The sequence below is a fragment of the Dendrobates tinctorius genome, unplaced genomic scaffold (genome assembly GCF_039654945.1).
Source record: "Dendrobates tinctorius isolate UK_male_01 unplaced genomic scaffold, ASM3965494v1 ptg000032l, whole genome shotgun sequence".
NCBI classification, from domain to species: domain Eukaryota; kingdom Metazoa; phylum Chordata; class Amphibia; order Anura; family Dendrobatidae; genus Dendrobates; species Dendrobates tinctorius.
This window is the reverse complement of record NW_027361700.1, coordinates 14,664,416-14,689,638: the sequence shown is the minus strand read 5'-3', so window position 1 is coordinate 14,689,638 and position 25,223 is coordinate 14,664,416. Positions and strand designations below refer to the sequence as shown.

Here is a 25,223-nt window from a genome sequence, read left to right as displayed (position 1 = left end):
TAAGCTCTGTTCTTTTCCCATAACTCTATAGTAAGCTCGGTTCTGCTCCTATATCTCTACAGTAACCTCTGTTCTGCTCCCATATCTCTGTAGTAAGCTCTGTTCTGCTCCCATATCTCTGTAGTAAGCTCTGTTCTGCTCTCATATCTCTGTAGTAAGCTCTGTTCTGCTCCCATATCTCTGTAGTAAGCTGGGTTCTGCTCCCATATCTCTGTAGTAAGTTCCATTCTTTTCCCATATCTCTGTAGTAAGCTCGGTTCTTTTCCCATAACTCTGTAGTAAGCTCCATTCTTTTCCCATATCTCTGTAGTAAGCTCGGTTCTGCTCCCATATCTCTGTAGTAAGCTCGGTTCTGCTCCCATATCTCTGCAGTAAGCGCTGTTCTGCTCCCATATCTCTGTAGTAAGCTCGGTTCTTTTCCCATAACTCTGTAGTAAGCTCCATTCTTTTCCCATATCTCTGTAGTAAGCTCGGTTCTGCTCCCATATCTCTGTAGTAAGCTCGGTTCTGCTCCCATATCTCTGCAGTAAGCGCTGTTCTGCTCCCATATCTCTGTAGTAAGCTCGGTTCTGCTCCCATATCTCTGCAGTAAGCGCTGTTCTGCTCCCATATCTCTGTAGTAAGCTCTGTTCTGCTCCCTTATCTCTGCAGTAAGCTCGGTTCTGCTCCCTTATCTCTGCAGTAAGCGCTGTTCTGCTCCCATATCTCTGCAGTAAGCGCTGTTCTGCTCCCTTATCTCTGCAGTAAGCGCTGTTCTGCTCCCATATCTCTGCAGTAAGCGCTGTTCTGCTCCCATATCTCTGTAGTAAGCTTGGTTCTGCTCCCATATCTCTGTAGTAAGCTCGGTTCTGCTCCCATATGTCTGTAGTAAGCTTGGTTCTGCTCCCATATCTCTGTAGTAAGCTCCAGTCAGTTTCCTTATCTACGTAGCAATCTTGGCTCCGGTCTCATGTCTATATAGTCAGCCTGCTTCTGTTACAGTATCTATGTAGGCAGCAAGCTTGGTTCTGCTCCCATATATATGCAGCTAGCTCCGTTCTGTTCCCATATCTATGTACCAGCCTGTTATTAAAGCCTGTGATCTCTGCTGCTTTAATGCAGCGGCCAGAGATAAGCAGGGCAAAAGCACCGCAACTGGAGGGCCACTGCCTTGTGATTGCCCCCCAGGCTGAAAAGTGCCAGCCAGCCCCTGGTGCAGATTTCACCTGCGTCAAATCCTGCGCCATTCCCGATGGTGTGCACATACCCTCAGCCTATCGTTGTCAGCAGCGCAGTCCTGTGCACTGAGTGATGTATTACACTGTGTATGTTACAGATTGCTATTAAACGACCACTGATCCGGCAAAGCTTACCGACCGCCGGTTGGAGCATTTCCGAGCTGCAGATATTATCAGCAGTAGTATAGTTAGGTGAGAGGACTACAAGTCCCAGCATGCTCCGGCTGCAGCCATCATAGTAAAGGCTAGTCATCAGACACACCACGGGCGGGCACAGACAGCCCTCACTACATACGGCGGCGGATGTGCGGACCCCCGGCCACTTCTCCTCCGACCCCTTCCCCCCGGCCTGTCCTGTGTGCACGGCTCATTACCTGGCATCACTGGGAAGTTTAGTAGCGCGGCCATTCCCGTCCTTCTCCAGCGCCGTCTCCTCACGTGACTGATCACATGACCGTGACATCACGAAGGTCCTTTCGCCTACGGGAGCCTAGCATGTTAGTGTGTCGTGGGCTACTGGCACCTACCTGTGTGTCACTCACTATCCGCCGGGCAGTCAGCGGCAGAGCTGGAAGTGACATCATGGACCTCGGGGCCATGCGGAAGAGTTACCGAGGAGATGACGAGGTAAAAGGTGGCATCAGCATGAGACTAGGAGGTACCCGGGGCACCTGTGGATCTCCGGCTGCTGTGGGACTACAGGTCCCAGCAGAGCTAGTACGCTGGTAACCTGTGTGCGCTGGTGATAACTCATGTCTCCCAATAACGAGTGCGAATTATTGTCACTTTGTCCAGGACACACAATAGGAATAAAGTTTTGATATCTTAATGCAACCTGGAAATGAAAGCTGATTGGTTGGTTCAGGTTGCTATGGCAGCTGTGTGGTTTGTATGTTCCTCATGGGTGGAGCTTCCGTGCCTGTAGCTGGTCATGGGCGTCACCAGCCCCGCACTCTGGAGATAAGCGGTGCCGGACTTATCCCCACACTAGTGACTGCGCGTCCGCAGCATATTAAGGGGTTCTCCAGCTCGGGGAACTTCTTACTTTTTTTCTTAAAGCGGACGGATTAAAGGTGGCCAATTTTTCCTGTTATTTCGTTCCTGTTGCACCCCGGACGTTTGCGTTTTTTTCCTCCTTTTTTGTAAATCCGTCATACAGATCTGGACATGTTACTTCTTTCAGTGTTTTTTTTCACCCATTGAAAGCAAAGGGTAGCGCAAAAAATGCTGGGAAAAAAACCGCAGGTGTTGGGTTTTGCTGCCAAAATCTGTTGAAGTAGAGTCAAGTTTTTTTTTTGTTATGCGTTAAACTTTATCAGTGCGCACAAGAGACAAACGTACCCTGAAAAGACCGCATCAGAAATGCAACGTGTGAACATAGCCGAGCGGCCAGAGTGCAGCTGTAGCTCATCGTCATAGGTTGTGATGTCGTCATGGGGACCGTCGACCAGAGCTGGGTCACGCTGCTGCCTATAATGAAAGGATGGACGCGGGTTATTTGCACATCGGTCAGATTTTCGCAGGTGAGAGGATCTACGGTTGTCTGCACCTGCCCTTACAGCGGCGGTCTGAGCTGCACGTCAGTCGCTGCCGTTAACCATTTAGTCACCGCTGTAAATTGAATACATGGCAGTTCTCCCATCAGCCCTCTGTAACCCGATCATGGGGTATCGATGGGTTAGGATGGCAGTCGGAGACCCGGTGAAGGTTCCTGACGCTGCCATCTTGGTACTTGTGTGAAGCTCTGCTCCATATGAAACCAAGATTTAGGGCGAGGTCACACTTGTGAGAAACTCGTAGGAGTCTCGCATCTCAATAGCTGACACTGCACTCGGGACCGGCGGGTGCATGCATTTCTATTAAGATGCGAGACTCGTCCGAGTTTCTCACAAGTGTGACCCCGGCCTTACACTGTGTACTGCCATACCGTGCGACCGCAGGTTGAGATTTGGCGTCGCTGCTTCCATCTCTAAAGGTCCAACCAGTGTAAAGTTAATGAACCTGATTAGTAAACTGTAGCAAGAAGCGCCACTCCCTAAAAAATGTAATAAAATCCCATCAAAAGTTCACAGAGACCCCCAAATGGGTGTCGATAAAACCGTCAGCTTAAATTAAAAAAAAACAGGTCTCCGCCAGCTCTCTCGACGGAAAAGTAAAAATATTTTGGGTTATCGGAAAAAGCAGACGTCTATAAGCCCAATTTATTTTTTTATTTTTTTTTTTTTTACATAATTTTCTATTTATCTTAAATGAGAAAAAAAAAATCTATGCAAGTTTGGTATCGCCATAATCGTACTGACCTGGAAAATCACGATTCAGAATCGTTTTACCACAGAATGAACGCCATGAAAACAAAACCCAACATACCGTGGAGGAAGGGCATTTTTTTTCTCACAATTTTATCACACTGGGAAATTTTTTGTTCCATTTTCCAGTACATTGAATGTAAAGATGAATGGCGTCATGTGGTACTACAACCCTTCCTGCGAAAAATAAAAAATAAAAAAACACGAGTGCGAAAAAAACAAAAAAAAAAACTCCCTGTTTTTAAGGGGTTAAAACAGCATTCACACCCAGCTAGAACGACAGAAATAAAAGACAGTGTGGAGGAGCGTTAAGGCTATGTGCAGATGATGTGTGTTTTGAAGTAGCGCCCCATGAAATGGACATAACACACAGCAACATCAGAATCACGTTACTGTGCACATCTTCTGTCCTATGAACACGCATGTATACAGCTTCCTGGCTGCCAGCAGGGGGCGCAGTATTGGACTGTAAGGCAGGTAAGTGATAGCCTGCTGGATACTGGTTCTTCACCACCAGCAGAGGGCGCAGCATTTTAAAATCAAACTTTAAATCTTAGCCTATGTTCACACTACAGTCCAAAAACTGGTGCAAACAGAATAAAAGCAGTCCCAATAATTATTATGGGGTGCACCTGGCTTCTGATATGTGTCTGTTTTTTGAACTGAAGAAACAGTGCATCATGCAGAACTTTTTCTTCTACCCTAAGAACTGATGCATAACAGGACGCCCCCATAATAATCAGTGAAGCCGCTCTGCTTCCATTTGCACTAGTTATAGAAGGGATCAGTTTTTAGACATTAATTCTTTTTGTCTGTTCGTCAGATGAAGCCGATTCTCTGAGCAGAAGTGTGGGTGTACCCCTGCCTGCTGGGGTGGCTGTGTGGGCACAGGCACGTTGTTAGAGTATTCACACCATAGAAGTGACCCCGCCCCCTTCCCTTGCTAGCACACATTGTCTTGTCACTAGCTTCTAGATTCTCTGATCTGAACTCTAGACCTGGTCCAAATTCTGCAGCCATTGTCAGGAGAAGACATGGGGAGAGGTTCATGACCTGGGCTCCTATGGCTGTTTTTTTACAGGTTATCAATGTTATTAATTCACTTCATAGCGCCGAGCTGCAATACCAGACCCAACCTATGAACAAGTGGGGCGATATTTTTATGTTCCTGTGTGCGCGAGTGAAAAGGATAAAAGCACTTAAAATATAGGCTTTTTTGATGGGAGAAAGTCTCTTGCAGTGATATGGTTAGATGAGGGTTCTCAATGCTATACCCGTGTCTTTTTCAAGTCGCAGAAAACCGTTGTCCGAATAGGAGAACCCTCATCAAACTATCTCACAGCTAGAGACTTGCTTCCATTCAGGCAGCCATTTTAAAGTGTTTTAAGGGTGCAGTCTTTGTCCTCCATTTATTGGTCCTATCGGGGCTTACTGCTGGAATTCAGACATATGCTACCAAACTTTCCTTCCTCGCCATCACCGAAACCTGTCTCACCCCTTCTGACACAGCCTCTCCTGCTGCACTCTCATATGGTGGATTCCACCTTTCCCACACCCAGCAGCAAACATGGCGGAGGAGTTGGATTTCTCCTGTCAGATACCTGTTCCTTCACCCCAATCCCACTGCCACCCTCTGTTACCCTCCCTTCCTTTGAGGTGCACTCTGTGCGCATCTACTCCCCCTCCAACTGGCTGTCATCTACCGCCCCCCAGGGCCAGCCACCACCTTCTTTGATCACTTCACCACCTGGCTACTTCATTTCCTTTCCGCGGACATCCCTACTATCATCATGGGCGACTTCAACATCCCCATTAACACTTCCCTCTCAGCTGCCACTAAACTTCTGTCTCTCACTTCCTCCTTCGGCCTCACTCAATGGTCTTCTACATCAGGGGTCCCCAACCGCCGGTCCGCGGCCCAGCACCGGGCCGCTGCAGTGCCCTTGCCGGTCCGCGGACACAAGGGGAGCCAGGGGCGGTCAGTGGCGTAGCGGGGGCTGGGGCGGCGCGCAGCAGTTCTTAGCGGCGGCCAGGGAGCGATCCAAGCAGCTCCGCTGCCTGCAAGAGGGAATAGCAGGAGCGGAGCTGCAAGGACCCGTCCACTGCGTCCAGCTTCCTGCCCGCCACCCGCGCTTCCTGTCTCTGACTGACACAGAGAGGAGCGCGCGGCCGCTGCTGTGTCAGAGCGAGGAAGCGCGGGCGGCGGGCAGGTGAGAGGAGAGAGGTGGTGTGTGTGTGTATGTATAATGTGTGTGTATGTATAATGTGTGTGTGTGTATGTATGTATGTCTGTCTGTGTGTGTACATGTATGTGTGTGTGTGTTGGTCTGTGTTTGTGTAGCCTGGCCCTGGAGGAGATGGGGACATGAGGAGAAGGCCATGAGGGGAGTGATGGAGAGACGGCAGTGATGGGGTGAAGGCAATGATGGGGAGAGGGGAGTGATGGGGTGAAGGCAATGATGAGGAGAAGGAAGTGATGGGGTGAAGGCAATGATGGGGAGACAGCAGTGATGGGGTGAAGGCAATGATGGGGAGACAGCAGTGATGGGGTGAAGGCAATGATGGAGAGACAGCAGTGATGGGGTGAAGGCAATGATGGGGAGACAGCAGTGATGGGGAGAGGGGAGTGATGGGGTGAAGGCAATGATGGGAAGACAGCAGTGATGGGGTGAAGGCAGTGATGGGGTGAAGGCAATGATGGGGAGAGGGGAGTGATGGGGTGAAGGCAATGATGGGGAGACAGCAGTGATGGGGTGAAGGCAATGATGGGGAGAAGGGAGTGATGGGGTGAAGGCAATGATGGGGAGAGGGGAGTGATGGGGTGAAGGCAATGATGGGGAGACAGCAGTGATGGGGTGAAGGCAGTGATTGAGAGAAGGCAGTGATGGGGAGAAGGCAATGATGGGGAGAGGGGAGTGATGGGGTGAAGGCAATGATGGGGAGAAGGGAGTGATGGGGTGAAGGCAATGATGGGGAGAAGGGAGTGATGGGGTGAAGGCAATGATGGGGAGACAGCAGTGATGGGGTGAAGGCAATGATGGGGAGACAGCAGTGATGGGGTGAAGGCAATGATGGGGAGACAGCAGTGATGGGGTGAAGGCAATGATGGGGAGACAGCAGTGATGGGGTGAAGGCAATGATGGGGAGACAGCAGTGATGGGGTGAAGGCAATGATGGGGAGACAGCAGTGATGGGGTGAAGGCAATGATGGGGAGAAGGGGGTGATGGAGCACTCATTCAAAACCTATGGTGAGTTGAGTCACATTATAAATGTTATTTAATTATAAGTATGCACTGCTACACTACAACCGTGTCCATAGCCCCGCCCTCTTATGACCAAAGCCCCGCCCCTGCCACACCTCCATCCCCGCCCTGCCGAGCCATGGAAGAATGGTCTTGCTTGAAACCGGTCCCTGGTGCAAAAAAGGTTGGGGACCACTGTTCTACAGCCACCCACAAAGATGGCCACACACTGGACCTCATCTTCACCCGCCTCTGCTCCCTATCTAACCTCTCTATCTCATCTCTTCCTCTCTCTGACCACAACCTTCTCACATTCTCTTCCCTCTCCACTCCATGTCTACAATCCCCACCCCACAAACTTTCATACCCTCGCAGAAATCTTAAACACCTTGACCTACACTCATTCTCTGAATCCCTCCTCCCTCTCACAGATATAAGTTCCTTACACAATGCAGATGACGCTGCTGCTCTATATAACACCACAATAGCTGTAGCTTTGGAATCTGCTGCCCCACTTACACATACCAAAGCTCGCAAAATCAACAGACAGCCCTGGCACACCAGCCTGACCAAAGAACTGAGGCGAGCTTCCAGGGCTGCTGAGCGCAGATGGAAAAGATCCCACTCCAACGAGCACTTCATCGCATTCAAACAGTCCCTCACTACTTTCAAGACCACACTCGCCACAGCAAAACAAACCTACTTCTCATCTCTCATATCCTCTCTGTCTCACAACCCTAAACAGTTATTCAACACCTTCAATTCTCACCTCCTCCCTCCCCACTCATCTCAGCTGAAGACTTTGCCTCATTTTTCAAGCAGAAGATTGATAACATCAGAGACAGTTTTGGTCAACAACCCCCAGAGCCCTTCCTCCCGACTTCCCAGCCCTCCACCTCCAAAACCAACTTCTCCACCATTACAGAAGATCGACTCTCCACTCTACTCTCAAGATCACATCTCACCACCTGTGCACTTGACCGGATCCCATCCCACTTCATCCCAAACCTCACCACAGTCTTCATCCCAACCCTAACCCATCTCTTCAACCTATCACTAACAACTGGTGTTTTCCCCTCAAGCTTTAAACATGCCTCCATCACACCTATCCTCAAAAAGCCCTCTTGACCCATCCTCTGTATCTAGCTATCGCCCTATATCACTTCTCCCCTATGCCTCCAAGCTACTGGAACAACACGTCTACCTTGAACTGTCCTCCCATCTCTCTTCTTGCTCCCTCTTTGACCGCTTACAATCTGGCTTCCGGTCACACCACTCCACTGAAACTGCCCTTACTAAGGTCACCAATGGCCTCTTAACTGCCAAGAGCAAGCGACACTACTCTGTCCTCCTCCTCCTGGACCTGTCGGCTGCCTTTGACACAGTGGACCATTCCCTATTATTACAGACCCTCTCATCCCTTGGCATCACAGACTTGGCCCTATCCTGGATCTCATCATACCTAACAGACCGGACATTCAGCGTCTCCCACTCACACACCACCTCCTCACCTCGCCCCCTATCTGTCGGGGTCCCACAAGGTTCAGTCCTAGGACCCCTGCTCTTCTCCATTTACACCTTTGGCCTGGGACAGCTCATAGAATCTCATGGCTTTCAGTATCACCTCTATGCTGACGACACACAGATCTACATCTCTGGACCAGATATCACCTCCCTACTAACCAGAATCCCTCAATGTCTGTCCACTATTTCATCCTTCTTCTCTGCTAGATTTCTGAAACTTAACATGGACAAAACAGAATTCATCATCTTTCCCCCATCTCTCGTGACACCCCCCCAACGAACCTATCCATTACAGTAAATGGCTGCCCACTCTCCCCAGTCCCACAAGCTCGCTGCCTTGGGGTAATCCTTGAGGCTGATCTCTCCTTCAAACCACATATCCAAGCCCTTTCCACTTCCTGCCGACTTCAACTCAAAAATATTTCACGAATCCGTTCATTCCTCAACCAAAAATCTTCAAAAACCCTAGTCCATGCCCTCATTATCTCTCGCCTTGACTACTGCAACCTCCTGCTCTGTGGCCTCCCCTCGAACACTCTCGCACCCCTCCAATCTATTCTAAACTCTGCTGCCCGACTAATCCACCTGTCCTCCCGCTATTCCCCAGCTTCTCCCCTCTGTCAATCCCTTCACTGGCTCCCCATTGCCCAGTACAAAACCCTAACCATGACATACAAAGCCATCCACAACCTGTCTCCTCCATACATCTGTGACCTCGTCTCCCGGTACTTTCCTGCACGCAACCTCCGTTCATCACAAGATCTCCTTCTCTACTCCCCTCTTATCTCCTCTTCCCTCAACCGCATACAAGATTTCTCTCGCGCATCACCCCTACTCTGGAACTCTCTACCACAACATATCAGACTCTCACCTACCATCGAAACCTTCAAAAAGAGCCTGAAGACCTACCTCTTCCGACAAGCCTATAACCTGCAGTAACCACCGATCGACCAAACCGCTGCACGACCAGTTCTACCCTCGCCTACTGTATTCTCACCCATCCCTTGTAGATTGTGAGCCTTCGCGGGCAGGGTCCTCTCTCCTCCTGTACCAGTTATGACTTGTATTTTTTAACATTATTGTACTTGTTTTTATTATGTATACCCCTCCTTACATGTAAAGCGCCATGGAATAAATGGCGCTATAACAATAAATAATAATAATAATAATATGATCCGATGGGGACGGTGACTATAATGGTGCCGACAGTCAATGTGCATCATTTTCGGGTGTGTACACTTACTGGGGGTGGCCACTCGGACGCAGACTACTATGGCTGAGTGTCTGCATATACTCCCGAAACCGATGCGCGTCCAAAGCACGTGTTGACTGTCGGCACCATTATAGTCAATGGACCCAGCGGAGCATACGCACGAATCCCGTTTTGCTGGGGGTTCGACTTAAGCGCCGACAGGACCATGAAACGTGGCCAAAAACGCAATGTGAAAGAGCCCTTATCCTTTTCACTGAGGTTCTACCCCAACCACGAGGCAGCAGCAGTATAGTGAGGACTCACTACTATATATAAGCTATAAAACCCCACATAAACTATTATTATGTGCAGTCCTAGGTTTACATTGCTTATTTATAGCCGCTTGAGACTGCAAAAACCCAAGTAAATGCATAACTTGTGTGAAAGGTTTATGACCCTTGTACTTTGCTCCAGGAAAACATCTGCCATTCAGTGTCTGCGCCTCGTAGCCCGATACGTTTTATATGTAGTCAGTTCCAGATCATTATAAAGTAAGGAACAGATAATTGTGGTTCCTTAAAGGGGTATACCATTCTCCTCCATTTCTGGCATAGCCACATGCACACTCGGCGGCTTTCCACACGCCCACAGAAGTTATGCAGAGTCGGAAGGTCCCAAAGGTGAGATCCATATCTATCCAACATTTATGGCATGATCTGTGAAATACCATAAAGTGTCATGAATATCTGGGATGGGAATAACTGCTTACATCCTGTGTGCGGCCTAGCTTTGTACTTAGCAATGCATTGTTTTATTATTATTATTTAAACTCTGCACTTTAAGTTATCAGAACACATGTTTTCTATTGTTGAGGTTGAGCGTGTATGTATGGATATACATATATATGTATAATTTTTTTTATATAAAAACACGTAATTTTTTTTTTTTAGATTCTTATTTTTGGTATCCACTATGTAGTTGAAATTATATAACCACCTTTGGGTCAATATGAAATATATGTACAGTAGTTGTTGGGTTTTATTTTTTTAGTTTGTTTGGAGGTTTTATTCCCTAAGAATATGTACTGGAATAAATTGTGATTTTTTTTTTTTTTTTTTTTTTTTTCTTTATAAACATCATCAACCATCTTTTTCAAAATAATTTAGTTTTAATATTCTGATCAGATGACAGAGAGCGTGATCTCTCGCCGGTTACTCCTGCCTCAGCAGCATCTCTGAAAGCCCTCTACAGTCACCTCTATGGAAGGGCTTTCGTTACCAGGATATACCGTACCAGAGTTGAGTGCTATATAAGCATATACAGTTGTGCTCAAAAGTTTACATACCCCGGCAGAATTTTTGCCAAAACTTTTTCTCCACTCATGGTTAGTGGTTGGGTGAAGCCATTTATTGTCAGACTACTGTGTTTTCTCTTTTTAAATCATAATGACATCCCAAACATCCAAATGACCCTGATCAAAAGTTCACATACCCTGGTGATTTTGGCCTGATAACATGCACAGAAGTTGACACAAATGGGTTTAAATGGCTACTAAAGGTAACATCCTCACCTGTGACCTGTGACCAATGCTTAGTTAATTCAGGGCCATACCTTTGTGCCAACCATTGTATTGCGCTTGGCAATGGAGCACTGTCCTTGAATTAGTTACAGTGACACAGCAGTGCCCCTATAGATATTGTTTCTACTGCGGCGCTCATGCAAATGTGCTAGCTGAGAAAATGTGCAAATAACAGCCTCAATGCCCTTAAAAAAACCACATATAGTGGATATAAAATCTACACACTACTGTTAAAATGCCATGTTTTGTCATGTAAAAACAATACTACTATGAAGAATTATTTCTGAACTTTTTCCACTTTTAATGTTTCTCATAATCAGTATGAATCTATTCTATTATTTCTAAACACTTTTTCGGTGATTCCTTTGTATCCCCGTTCATACTGCACCCACACACACAAATGATACACCATTTGAAAGGTAAACTTGCCCCCTTCAGCAAGAAAATAGCCAAACAAACCACACATCCACCACGATTTGATCACAAAATACAGTTTAAACATTAATCTTCATAAACCTGCAGCAAGGAAATATTACCTGCAGGTGGCACCACAGTACTCCAAAGCACACTACCAACACATTTGTATACATGCACTGCTTTTTCACTGATTACTTCGCCCCCCACACACACATGATACATCATTTGAAAGGTAAACTTGCTCCCTTCAGCAAGAAAACAGCCAAACAAACCACACATTCACGATTTTATCACTAAATACAGTTTAAACATTCATTTTCATAAACCTGCAGAAAGACACAATGACCTGCAGGTGGCACCTCAACCGGAAGACATTTTTTGGCCTCTACTTATCAAAACAATTTATAGTATTACCAATCTACATATATAAATACATGTCTGTGTTCACAATCTACATATATAAATACCTGTCTGTGTTCATCAGCTCATGAAATACATTTACATTTGATCAGCTTACTTTTTATGAAATTGCCTGCGCCCCCGACGACCAATGTGCCAAAATTTCATACGGGCCAAGCTAGTCATTTGAAAAATAACCTGAAATCTTTTCGGGTGGGAAAAACAAATTAAAGAACTAAAATAATTTAGTTGCATAAGTATTCACAACCTTAAATAAATTCTTTGTTTATGTACCCTTTGAATTTATGGCAGCATTCAGTCTTTTGAGTCTATCAGCATTGCACAGCTAGAATTAGCAATCATTGCCCACTCTTCCGTGCAGTAGTGCTCCAAATCTGTCAGATTGTGAGGGCATCACCTGTGTACAGCCCTTTCTTCAGGTCACACCACCGATTTTAAATTGGATTCAGGTCTGAGCCATTCCAAAACATTGATCTTTTTCTCCCGAAGCCATTCTTTTGCTGATTTAGAGTTATAATCAGGGTTGTTGTCATGCCGAAAGGTGACATTCCTCTTCAGTTTTTACATCAGAGGCATGAAGGTTTTGTTGTAGAATGGACTAATATTTGAAACTGTTCATAATTCCCTCCTCCCATTTCGAGCTACCAAAAAATAGAGATTCAGAGCATCCACCATGCTTCACTGTGGGTAGGTTGTTCTTTTAGTGATGCACAGTGTTGGCTTTGTGCCAAATATACCTTTTGGAATTATGGCCAAAAAGTTCAACCCTTGTATCATCAGACCATAATATGTTTTCCCACCTGCTTTTCGCACACTTGATTACATAGCCAAGTTTCTTCTGTACGAAAAGGCTTCCATCTTGCCAAAGCACTGTACAGGCCAGAAATATAAAGAATATGGAAGATTGTTGTCACATCCAGTACTGCCAGGAATTTCTGCAGAGGGTGTTCACACTTATGCAACTACATTACTTTAGTTTTTCATTATTTTTATTTTCCTGCTCAAAATAATTTTAGTTTGTTTCTCAACTGATTTGTACAGATTATGGCTGACATTAGAGGTGGAAAAAGATCAGAAATAACTCTTCTTGGTAAGATTTTTATGAAAACTGGCATTTTGAAAGGAGGTGTAGACGTTTTATATACTTTGTATTTCCTCCATGGTCCATTTTTCTTTACCTATGTACATGCAAGCTATCAGTAACCACTTGACTGTTGCTTCTTTTTCAGTGCCAGTCCCTGCAGTGATTCACAAGGGCGAACCCGCACTTTAAACCAGGCATACTCATGTGAAAGAAACCTTGAAATAATCTATACAAACCAGTTATAGGTAATTCTGTATGCCAGCTATAAATGTCATCATGTTGGTGGCTTTTTATGACTGGTGCTAAAGGCCATCGATATAAAATTAAGGAAGTCTAGGCCCATGTGACAAGATCATCAAGGTTGTAAAAAGTCATAACTGATGTTCAAGGTAGCAGTTTTCATTCCAGCTCCATAGTATAATCAATAATTGCCCAGAGGTTTTATCCTGGCTCCGTTCTTAGACGTTCGTTGCCAAAGCCGAAGGTCATGGCATTCTTGGGTTAGGCCGAAAAGAAAAGCAATTAAATAAAGCAAGGTCCACTCTGTCCTGAGGGAAAGACAGGTGTATTAATACTAGACATTTCTCTCCAAATATATTTTGACCATTGCCTTTGACTGTAACCGGCACAAATTGCTGATTTGGTTCCATTGCCCATATAATCTGCATTTCTGTAAGAAATTAGAATGGTGTGTTCTCTATAGGGCCTGACCATGAAACATGTATGTAGCCTAAAAAAGGGCTCGTAAAAATTGACAAGAAAATGTACGGTAATTTGAGTCCCGCGCCTTACTCAGAAAGTACACAATGTAAGGAGTCCTGGCAATGTTTAACAGTCATAATTTAGAATAAAGGCTTAATATCATAAAGCACATGATTCAGGTCAATGTCCCCAGGGATGTTGGATGCATTAAAGAAAACAGATAATGTAAAGTTGTATTTTTTAGTTTATTCAGTCTCAGCTATGCATTCCCTAAATACTTATGTAACCCCCTGACTTCCCATGTATCACCCATAAAATCCTTTTATATTTCTCCTGCGATGTATGCTAATAGGGTCTGTCCGGTCTAATGGGCGTGGCTTCGGTTCACTCACTCCACCCATCTCCTCGACACATCTGCATATTTTTCTCAATATCTGACATTAAATCAGAATAAACCTTGCCTGTTTTAGGTCAATTAGGCTTTCTATAATTATTAATATTTGCCAATTGCCAGAATAATGAGAGAGAATGTTTTAACGTATTTTTATTACTCACTGCAAAGTCAAAAGTTTCCATACATTTAATTAGTATTTGGTACCATTGCCCTTACACTGAATGACTTGGGTCAAATGTTTGGGATATCCTTCCACAAGGTTCTCACAATAGTTGATCGGTATTTGGGCCCATTCCTCCTTACAAAACTGGAGTAACTGATCCAGGTTTATTTGTCACCTTGCTCTCACCGGCCTTTTCAGCTTTGCCCATAAATTTCCAATAGGATCGAGAATAGAGCTTTGTAGTGGCCACTCCAAAACATTTACTTTGTTATCCTTAAGCCACTTTGTTACCATTTTGGCAGTATGCTTCAGATCATTGTCCATTTAGAAGACCCATTTCCGCCCAAGCGTTAACTTACTGACTGAGGTCTGGAGATGTTGCTTCAGTATTGCCACATAATCTTATTTTCTCATGATGCCATCTATTTGGTGAAGTGCACCAGTCCCTCCTTCAGCAAAACAGCCCCACACCATGATGCTGCCACCCCCGTGTTTCACAGTTGGGATGGTGTTCTTAGGTTTCCAAGCTTCTCCCTTTTTCCTTCAAAAGTAACGGTGGTCATTATGCCCAGAAAGTTCAATTTTAGTTTCATCAGACCACAGGATATGTCTCCAAAAATTAAAGTTTTTGTTCATGTGTGCATTTGCAAACATTAATCTGGCATTTTTATGTTTAGCTTGGAGTAATGGCTTCTTCCTGGCAGAGTGGCCTTTCAGCCCATGTTGATACAGTACTCATTTCACTGTGGATATTGACACAATCTTACAAGCTTCCGTCATCATCTTCACAAGGTCTTTTGCTTTTGTCCTTGGGTTGATATGCACATGTTGTATAACAAAAATGGGGCGCACTAACTGTACCAATCACAAATATATAAATGAAGGTTTAGGTGCAGCAACAGTGGAATAATAAACATGAGAAGAGAAGAAAAAGAACCACTGCAAATAGCGCACACTGAACCAGTACAAAAACAATGTTTTATTGATGCAGCAATACAATTAAAAACATAATAAAAACATATGAAGCATCCCACAATATATAACAGTGAAGAATGGCATATCACAATTATAGATTATGCTGTAATAACCTGTATATCAACCATGTGGTCCAACCTCACTGCAATAAATCACAACAACCACCCCATAAACCTGCTCATGGAGACCAAGGGCCCTAATATTGCACAATCACTGCATGAAATAATTCCATGCATGTGTCCCTAAATATTCACTGGTTAGGGCACACAGGCCATAATAAGCCAACAGCAATATGGCCAATGCCCACAATCCAATATTCAACTGTACCACACAAAAATTACTCCAGAGCAACCAATAATAAGGTCGCAGTGAAAATACAGCTATAACCAAGTGGGTGCTACACTCAGGATCATACCCCACGCGTATCGCCGCAACCCATGCAGCTTCATCAGGGGAGGTGACCATGGGTTGCGGCGATACGCGTGGGGTATGATCCTGGGTGTAGCACCCACTTGGTTATAGCTGTATTTTCACTGCGACCTTATTATTGGTTGCTCTGGAGTAATTTTTGTGTGGTACAATTGAATATTGGATTGTGGGCATTGGCCATATTGCTGTTGGCTTATTATGGCCTGTGTGCCCTAACCAGTGAATATTTAGGGACACATGCATGGAATTATTTCATGCAGTGATTGTGCAATATTAGGGCCCTTGGTCTCCATGAACAGGTTTATGGGGTGGTTGTTGTGATTTATTGCAGTGAGGTTGGACCACATGGTTGATATACAGGTTATTACAGCATAATCTATAATTGTGATATGCCATACTTCACTGTTATATATTGTGGGATGCTTCATATGTTTTTATTATGTTTTTAATTGTATTGCTGCATCAATAAAACATTGTTTTTGTACTGGTTCAGTGTGCGCTATTTGCAGTGGTTCTTTTTCTTCTCTTCTGATATGCACATGTTGAACCAAAGCACGTTCATCTCTGGGACACAGAACCCGTCTCCTTCCTGAGCGATATGATGGCTGATATTTCCATCTTGTTTGTAGCTGCATATAATTATTTGTACAGATCAACAAGGCACCTTCAGGTATCTTGAAATTGTACCCAAGGATGAGCCAGACTTGTGCAAGTCCACAATTCTCTTCCTGATATCTTGGCTGATTTCTTTAGATTTTTCCATGATGCTACACAAAGAAGCAGTGTGTTTCAGGTGTGCATTAAAATACACCCACAGGTGTGTCTCTAATTAACTCAGATGTTGCCAAAAAACAGAAACATCTAAACACATGACATCTTCATCTGGGCAGTCCAGAATTGTCTAAAGGTATAGTAATCTTAGTGTATGTAGACTTTTGCCTTTGCAGTAAGTAATACAAATGCCTTAAAACATTCTCTCTCTCATTATTCTGGTATTTGATAAATATTAATAATTATGGTAATCCTAATGGACCTAAAACAGGAAAGGTTTATTCTGATTTCATGACAGATATTGAGAAAAACATGCAGATGTGTCTTTTTATATAGTGTATGTAAACATCTAGTTTGAACTGTGTATAATATACTGTATATATTTAAATTTTTATTTTTATATATAGTATATGTTGCAACACCACAATATAAATATAGTGAAAATCGCCTGTGGCTGAGATTCTTAGGAGTATGAAGATGGCAACAATAGAGTGCCCTTCTGCTGGCCTTTGACTCCTTTGGTAGTTAGACACAGATGCTAGCTATGTAACACAGACAGCATCTAGCCTGTGCATGTGGAGGGAACGCACAGGCAACACAGCAATGATGTACAGTACTTTTACATCATTTTGAATAAAAGGGTTAATAACATTAATGTCACCTGCGTAATATTGTGTAGTCTCCAAAGCAACTCTGACCCTTAAAGGCCTGGACTTCACAAGACCTTTGAAGATGTCCTCTGGTCTGTGGCACCAAAGCAATAGCAGACTTATTTACAGCACATCTCACAGAGGCTTGAATGGATTGAGATATGAGGAGTTTGGAGGCCAAGTCAATTCCTTGAAATCATTTTAGTTCTTCTTGACTATTCCTGAGTAACATCTACTTGAATGCCAGGATCCTTGGTTTTCCCAGAGCATCCTGGCGCCATCTCTTTTCCTTGTAATCGACCTACTTGCATTCAGCCATCAATATGATATTGTATAAAGAAGACAGGATTTATTAAGCCAGGCTACCCTCTTGTATTGGTCCATTCTCTAGTTCTGATGCTGGTGCCCATTGTAGGTGTTTTTGGAGGTAGAAAGGGTCAGGATGGACCACTTTTTGTTGGCTCTCACCACCGTATACTGAGTACACCACACAATGCTCACAATTTAGCCCTTGTAAAAGTTGCATATTTTTGCATTTCATTTGCCCATTTTTCCTGCTTCCATTACATCACTTTTAAGAACTCACTATTTAGTATGTCCCACCCCTGGGCTGGTGCCATTGTCAAGAGGTGGGATAAGGAACATAATCGGCATGCAGTCTTGGTCCTTCTAGCTCCTTCTGGTTGGTGTATAATAAAGAGGTGTCAGTGCCGTACTAACTCACTGGGATTGACAGGACTGCAATTAATTGGTTGTCACTACCTTTTACATCCATAGATTGATGACATGCTGTGCTAAATGTATTACTACTCTCCAGACCACATTCACCACTTAATAAATTTTACAACTCATAGTAGTGGGTGTTGTAATCAGGGTTTTGTCGTGGATTCGGTGTCCATTTTGGTGGAATTGGAGTTGGTATATTATGGACTAACTCCGACTCCTAAATTATGTAATAATGCAGGATATGCTGTAAATGTTTCCATAATAATTTGTGAAAGTTCTGAAATGTCCTATAAATGTCTGTTCTGTCCCTGACCTCAGGATCTCGGCTTTTAGTTGAGATGAATCTGTGCTGCACTTTATGTACATGCTCAGTAGGGGGCAGTGCTGTGGGGTCAGAGACAGGGAAATGTCGGAGGTTTGGCTTACCGACTCCACAGCCCAATACATATGTGCATATGTGATCCAGGAATAAAATAAAAGCGAAAATTGGTCACTTTTGACCTGTTGATAGGTTGTCTTTTAAGGGTAGGAAAAGCAACTGCTATCTTTCAGAACCGGCAGCACGTCTGTCCATGAGTTAAGTCTGAGGGGGCTGAGCTACAATACTGCTGAGAACCCATAGGCAGGTGTAGCGCTGTATTTAGAAGCTAATAATTAATATTAGACCAACTCTGTTACTGCAGACATGTGCAGTGCGTCAGAGAACAAATACTTTTATAAGCCATCCAGGGATGATGGACGAATATGATAGTCTAAGATGCCAGTGCCTGGTGGCTTCTCTCGGCCCTGCCCTCCTTGACTGTGTGTTCTCGCCTTATACACACATAGAGATCTCTCAGTCAAGAGAAATAGGGCTGGACAGTAGACTGGCATCCTGCAGCAATGTCATCACTGTGCCAGTCATGTACTCAAACCAGTCATGATTTTCATTTCGGTGGGATAACCAAAGTAGGTGAAATAATAATTATATTAGCAAATATCCCCAATTAGAAATTTAGTATAGTTCTTCCGATTCCCTATGTCGCTTGCATCATGTAGGGCATTGCAGTAGCTTAGGTATTCATGGTTACAACCACTAAGAGATGTCTAGATAAGTAGCTGTCACTGAGTGGTCGTAACCATGGATACCTAGGCGACTGCAACGCCCTACATGAGGTAAGCGACATCGCGAATCTGAAGAACTAGACTAAATTTCTAATTAGAGGTAATTGCTAATATTATGAATATTACACCTACTACATATTGGGGTAGGATCTCGGAGATCGGAATACCCCTTTTAAGAAGTTGAAAAAAAGTTTTTTATAGTTCCAGCACACGATGTGAAAAAATTAAGAAAAGCCTTTATTTAATCCATAATTAAAAAATGCAATTCCAGTGATGATAAAAGCATGTGTAGGCTTACGCGTTTCGGATCATATTTGACCCTTAATCATAGCATAAAATACTGAATAAATGTTGCACTTATCTAGGAAAAGCAACCAGAGTTTTTGGTTTAATCATCAGATTATTATTAAGTGAGAATTCACATTGTAATATGTTTGTATAAGATGAATGCATCATAGGGTTAAACCAGTGAGGTACTATTGTTAACTTTGAATTAGTGATGTCAGTTTCACAGCTGATTTTGGTGGGTGTTACCCAAGGCAGCCTTCTCTGGTTGCTTTTCCTTGATAAGTGCAACATTTATTCAGTATTTTATGCTATGATTAAGGGTCAAATATGATCCGAAACGCGTAAGCCTACACATGCTTTTATCATCACTGGAATTGCATTTTTTAATTATGGATTAAATAAAGGCTTTTCTTAATTTTTTCACATCGTGTGCTGGAACTATAAAAAACTTTTTTTCATTGAGCATTTCTCCCAGATGGGGATGGATCCACTCCGTGCACCGAGATTATGGAAAGGAGGACTGGGCAGGCTGAACCAGGTGAGCTGAAGATCTATCCTACATTGTTTGACCCTTTTAAGAAGTTGTCCACTAGTTGGACAACTTGTCATACCCCTCTCTTGGTCTCCATAAAATAATAAAGCTCATACTCTCCTCCCGTTCCGGCGCCATTCCCTTGGTGTCGGCACTCCTCCTCCCCGGGGCTCCTGTGCTGTTGTTGTTGTGAGTCGACACATGATGCCAGCGCCCTATCAGCACCAGTGTCACTGGCCCTGCCTCCTGTGGAGTTGAACAGGAGGAGGAAGTCGGCGATTAGCTGCAGCCTGGACTTCCTCTTCATGGAGATAGTGACGCCAGCCGATTATTTGTCAGCGTCACGTGTCACAACAACCGCACAGCAGCCCCGGGACCGCGAGTGCTGGCACCGCGGGAATGGCACTGGCACAGAAGGTGAGTATAGGCTTTATTATTTTATTGGACAAATATTTTGTTCAAGAAGGGGTTGCCCTAGTGGTGGACAACCCCTTTAAGAATAGACTGTAGCTTTAGTGAGTGCATTGCTGTGCCTAGTTTCTGATGTGTGCCCCCTATAACTACACTCCTGGTAATGGCTAATTGCACCATAAAGTAAGGAAATCCCTAAGCCACCTGTTGCTAACACTATTCTCCCATCTCTGTTAGGGAAAGGGGTCAGGGTTACCAACTGTCTAGAACAGGACAGGAAAGTCCCTAAAAATATGGCACTTTTTTTGCACTTCCCATAAAAAAAAAAAAAAAGGCGTCCGTGATTTTTTTGAAGCTGAAGAAACTTATGCAGATTGTTTTGACTGTAATTGTCATAGTCTTTTTACAGTTCACAGTGAATGCAGCTGATGTCTTCATATCAGAATTATGGGCTGTAGACATGGATCACTTCTATACATTTCTAGAATTTGACCTTTTCTTACTTGTGACTCCGCAAAAACTCTTACTGTTTCTCTTATTCATTCTCGTCTCGACTATTGTAACTCTCTTCTAATCAGTCTCCCTCTTATTACCAAACTCTCCCCTCTCCAATCTGTCTTGAATGCTGCAGCCAGGATCATATTCCTCACCAATCGTTACACCAATGCCTCTACCTTGTGCCAGTCATTACACTGGTTACCCATCCACTCCAGAATCCAGTACAAACTTATTACCCTCACCCACAAAGCCCTCCATGGCCCAGCACCACCCTACATCTCCTCCCTTGTTTCAGTATACCACCCTACCCGTGCCCTCCGTTCTGCTGATGACCTGAGGTTAGCATCGTCAATAATCAGAACCTCCCACTCCCGTCTCCAAGACTTTACATGTTCCGCGCCAATTCTTTGGAATGCACTTCCCAGGTCAATGCGATTAGTCCCCAATTCCTACAATTTTAAGCGTGCCCTGAAAACGCATTTATTCAGACTGGCCTATCGCCTCAACACATTAACCTAATCTATCCCTGTGTGGCACAGCCAGAAGTTTTTACCATAACCAGGTTCCCTGCATCATGTTCCCACATGCTTTATGCATCCATTAGCCCTCTGTGTCTGCACTGTTACACCCTTAACATTATGGCTGGTCCTTACAATCAGGGCAACTGTTACCACCCACCTTTCGTGTCTACCTTTTTTCCTCATAGACTGTAAGCTTGCGAGCAGAGCCCTCACTCCTCTTGGTATCTGTTATGATCTATGTGATTATTGTTATGCTGTAATGTCTATCGTCTGTACAAGTCCCCTCTGAAATGTAAAGTGCTGCGGAATATGTCGGCGCTATAGAAATAAAATGTATTATTATTATGCATAATGATTTATTATGGTTTTCCAAAATGGTCATAAAAAATATTGTCTGGCCGTGATTTTATTATTAAGCTGTTTATAAAAAAACTGGATTATTTTTTCAAAACAACGTGATGTTTATTTCCACAGGTTACACAGTACCAAACAAAACCATAAACACAAAATCCCAGGCCTTTTCCAGGCGCTAACTAAACAATACAGACCCTGGTTACTCATACACGGCTGAGCTAGTCCCAGTTTGGTCACACAAAACAGCTCTCATCCATAGCAATCAGTGACACTTGCAGTTTGTGCACTCAGCCTGTGCAGTCTCCTGTCAGAGAGATTCCAGCTTCTCTCTCTCTCTCTCTCTCTCTCTCTCTCCAGATCCAACCAAATCCACTCTGGTCAGCTTCCCCAGCTGTCTGACTAAGGTAAACACCTAGCCTGGTTATATGCAGAGCCAGCCAGGTGCACCTAATCAGAACCTGTAGTGCTGGGTTCTAACCCTAGCCTATCTGGCTTTGCTACAATTGGTAGTCTTAGAGGAGGTAGAATGATACACCCTGGCAGGGGAAATCGCTAGGTGGGAGCTCCCCATTGGAGTGCGGTTTCAAGAGGAGGGGGCTGTGGAAACAAAAAGTGGCTGGAGGGGGCAGAAGCATAACTATGGGTGAGCTTGGATACTGTTAGGGGACAAGTGTTAAACTAAGTGGAAAGGCTCTGAGGAGGAATAAGGGAACTGAAGAAACAGTGGCAGAGAGCAGAGGAAAGCTGAAAGTGGCATTTTAAAGGGGATAGGCAGAGATAGAAGTTGAATGGGAGTATTGTAAGACGAGGGCTGCAGTGAGACTCTATCTGGCATACATAGATATCTGTGGGTGAGGAGGGAGCTCGAGAGATAAAAGTGAAGGAGGGGGCAAAACCAGGAGAAATGACCAGACTTGTAGGCAGCTCTTTCCCTGGGGGCTCCCTGTGTGGCTGTGCATGGACCCTCCCTGTTGCTACTATCTCCTGGTTCTCTGGCTTTTACATCCAGTTTTACATCCCCCAGCTGACTGAAATCCCCAACGCTTCAATGCAGCAAGCTCAACTTGTTCTAAGTGCCTGACTCTTTATATGACCCTTTTAGTTAACTTTGACAAAGAATTAGGCCCTACAAAGTACAGGGGTTGTTCTTTTCCCCAAAGTAACATTATTTCAGCCCGTCAGTATGGCCTGGCCCCTGAAGGCAGTTCCAGCTATTGTGCCCTGATGGTGGCCCATACCCAAGACAACTCATTGTAATGCAGAATGTTGGAGGATAAGACACATAGGACAGAGAGAACGTTTTCATTTTCTAAACTGTTGCAGAATGTAGACTTAGTGGAGATTGACCCCCTAGCTTTGCACTGATATCTTTATTAAGGCCACAAAAAGCTATGTGTTTAATATAGGGGGCTTACTCTGTTGTTGTTGAGGACATACATAATATGATCCCTGGGGTTTATGTAGGGATCAGACTGACCCAGCTGCCCATCGAAAGATGAATACATATATTAATGTTCATATGGTGCCTTTGATGTAAAACTGGAAGCATATGGAAAATATGTGAATGTAGGATTCTTGCAAAATAAAATACAATAATTTGTGGTATAGTTTCTCCAAGTATCAGTAGCACCAGCTTTACCCTACAACTCTAATTTATTTTATAATACTACTATAATGCTATCACCCTTATGGCTCGATAACTGATGGTATTGATCCAGGAATAAAGTAAGCCAGCATATCCAAACCAAATTAAATTCAGTAACTATGTAAAAAAAAGCGAACAGCAGTCTAAACGTAAAATTATATACATCAATATTGAATTACATTACAGCTATTCTATAAACTATAAATGTGAGGTTCTTAGAGCATATTTTAATCAAATTGTGCAAGCCCATTTGCCAATGACAAGGTGACCTCTTTAGATGGGACCCTACACTTATACTATGGTATACTACAGTAACTGCAATTAATAAAGCCTCTATCTCTAAAGTTGTTGATCCAGAAGAAGGCAAAAAAACCTGGACATGTTCAGCCAATTTTTGACTTAAAGGGAATCTGTCACACCACCCCTCTTCCCCCCTGGGACGTTTATAACCTACTAATATGGTCATACAGGTGATAGAAATGTTAAAGTAGTCCTACCTGTATGCCTCATATTAGTGGGCTTGTTGTTGAGAAAACGTATTTTATTTCTTTATGCTAATGATTTCTTCCAGGCTGCAGGGTGTGCAGTGCCTGGAGGAAATCCCTGCCTCCTGTCTTCATTATAATACCACCCATGCAGTGCAATGTGACATGCAGTTGTCGTGCCGCAATCTTGCACCTGCACCCTGCACTCCCTCCACTCCATAACTTTTCCTCTCCTCTTTGGGTAGTGTATTTGGGGATTTTCTGCCCAGGCGACTTCCGCTTCAGTGACCTCTGGCCTGCACGACGATAAGGTGTTCTCCCCATTTCCTCCCTGCATAGTCACTTAACAAGACCGTTAATATGAGGCCTACAGGTAAGACGAGTGTAACATTTCTATCACCTGTATGCCCATATTAATAGCTTATACACGTCCCAGGGGGGGACAGATTCCCTGGGAAAAGGTGATCAGTCCTACAACCCTTGATCAAACACTACTACTAATACGATGGTTACTATTCTTCTTACAGATTCATTCTTATTATTTTTCCTATCTTTATCATTAGTAATCTAAGATTTCTACTTTATCCTAACATTGAAACAGACTATCTTCATGTTGCCATGCCTATCATTTTTATTATTTTTATAAATAAGGCCCTTATACATCAAGTAGTTGATCCAGAAGAAGGCAACAACTCTGGACACATTCAGCCAATCTGTGACACAGGGAAAAATTCCTTCTTGACCCCAGGAACAGGCCATCTGTACTTTTTTTCTTTTTTTCAATATAAATCTAGGTAGGATATTCCTTACCATGCTGGTAGGTCAGGGTGCAAACTCATGGTCTTTTCTGGATAACAACTAGTCCTTCTTCCCTTTAGTTTTTCTCCTGCACAGTGGCCACCATTCAAGTGCCTGGAGCTGTGTTGTTATTCTGTGCGCAGCTGGTGGGAGCGTCGCTGTGCAGGTAAACTACATGAAGGAGTGGTGTCCTCTCCGTGCTAAAGATTGGTGCTGGTCCTAGCAGTTGGGTTGATGCATTATGCCATCATTTACTCTGTTGAAAAACTCTCTAAATGCTTCATGTCTATGGCGCTTTGTTTCATCCCTTTTTTGGGGGGTAGAGGTGTCTGATTTACATTAGCAAAAAGCTCTGTTTTCACTTATAAATGTAAAAATCAAGAGTCCCTACAAAAATAACACTGATGCCTTTTATGCACTGAGATTCCTCTAAAAATTGTCTTACTGTTGCTTGTAATGTGAGATTTACCCTGTAATGCTTCATCTTTTCACAGTAATCCCTTCCCACCAATGTAGTCTATAAGTGATATTAAACAGATACATAAATACACAATAACAATGTATTACTATCGCCCTGAAGTAACTGGAAACAAGCATTTCTCACGTAACTAGATCACCCCGCCTTCATAATACACTATAAAGCTATCAACCTTGATCACAACCCCGGTATTATTACTTGCACCCACTGGACAGACAATCTACAAATGTAGTTTTTGCTTTGCGTACATCATGGATCCTTATATGCATGTCCTGTGATTTTTATCAGCGTTACTAGCACTTTATCCATTTTTTTGA

The 25,223-nt window shown here is 43.9% G+C and overlaps 2 protein-coding genes across 9 annotated transcripts in view; one reads left to right on the top strand and one right to left on the bottom strand.

The window, feature by feature from the left end:
* LOC141086429 (uncharacterized) overlaps positions 1-1,874 on the bottom strand; it is a 54,829-nt gene extending 52,955 nt beyond the window's left edge. For 3 of the 6 annotated variants that reach the window (XM_073572451.1, XM_073572456.1, XM_073572457.1), the window contains exon 1: positions 1,592-1,729. The gene's annotated coding sequence lies outside the window, so the exon portion shown is untranslated. The other 3 variants (XM_073572452.1, XM_073572455.1, XM_073572453.1) reach the window with 3 other exon arrangements.
* Positions 1,668-25,223, top strand: part of PNPO (pyridoxamine 5'-phosphate oxidase) — a 48,576-nt gene continuing 25,020 nt past the window's right edge. The window contains exon 1 of one of the 3 annotated variants that reach the window (XM_073572458.1): positions 1,668-1,844. In XM_073572458.1, coding sequence (XP_073428559.1) covers positions 1,668-1,844 — 177 coding nt within the window. Of the gene's footprint in view, positions 1,845-2,156; positions 2,741-10,018; positions 10,163-25,223 lie in introns of those variants that run through there. The other 2 variants (XM_073572459.1, XM_073572460.1) reach the window with 2 other exon arrangements.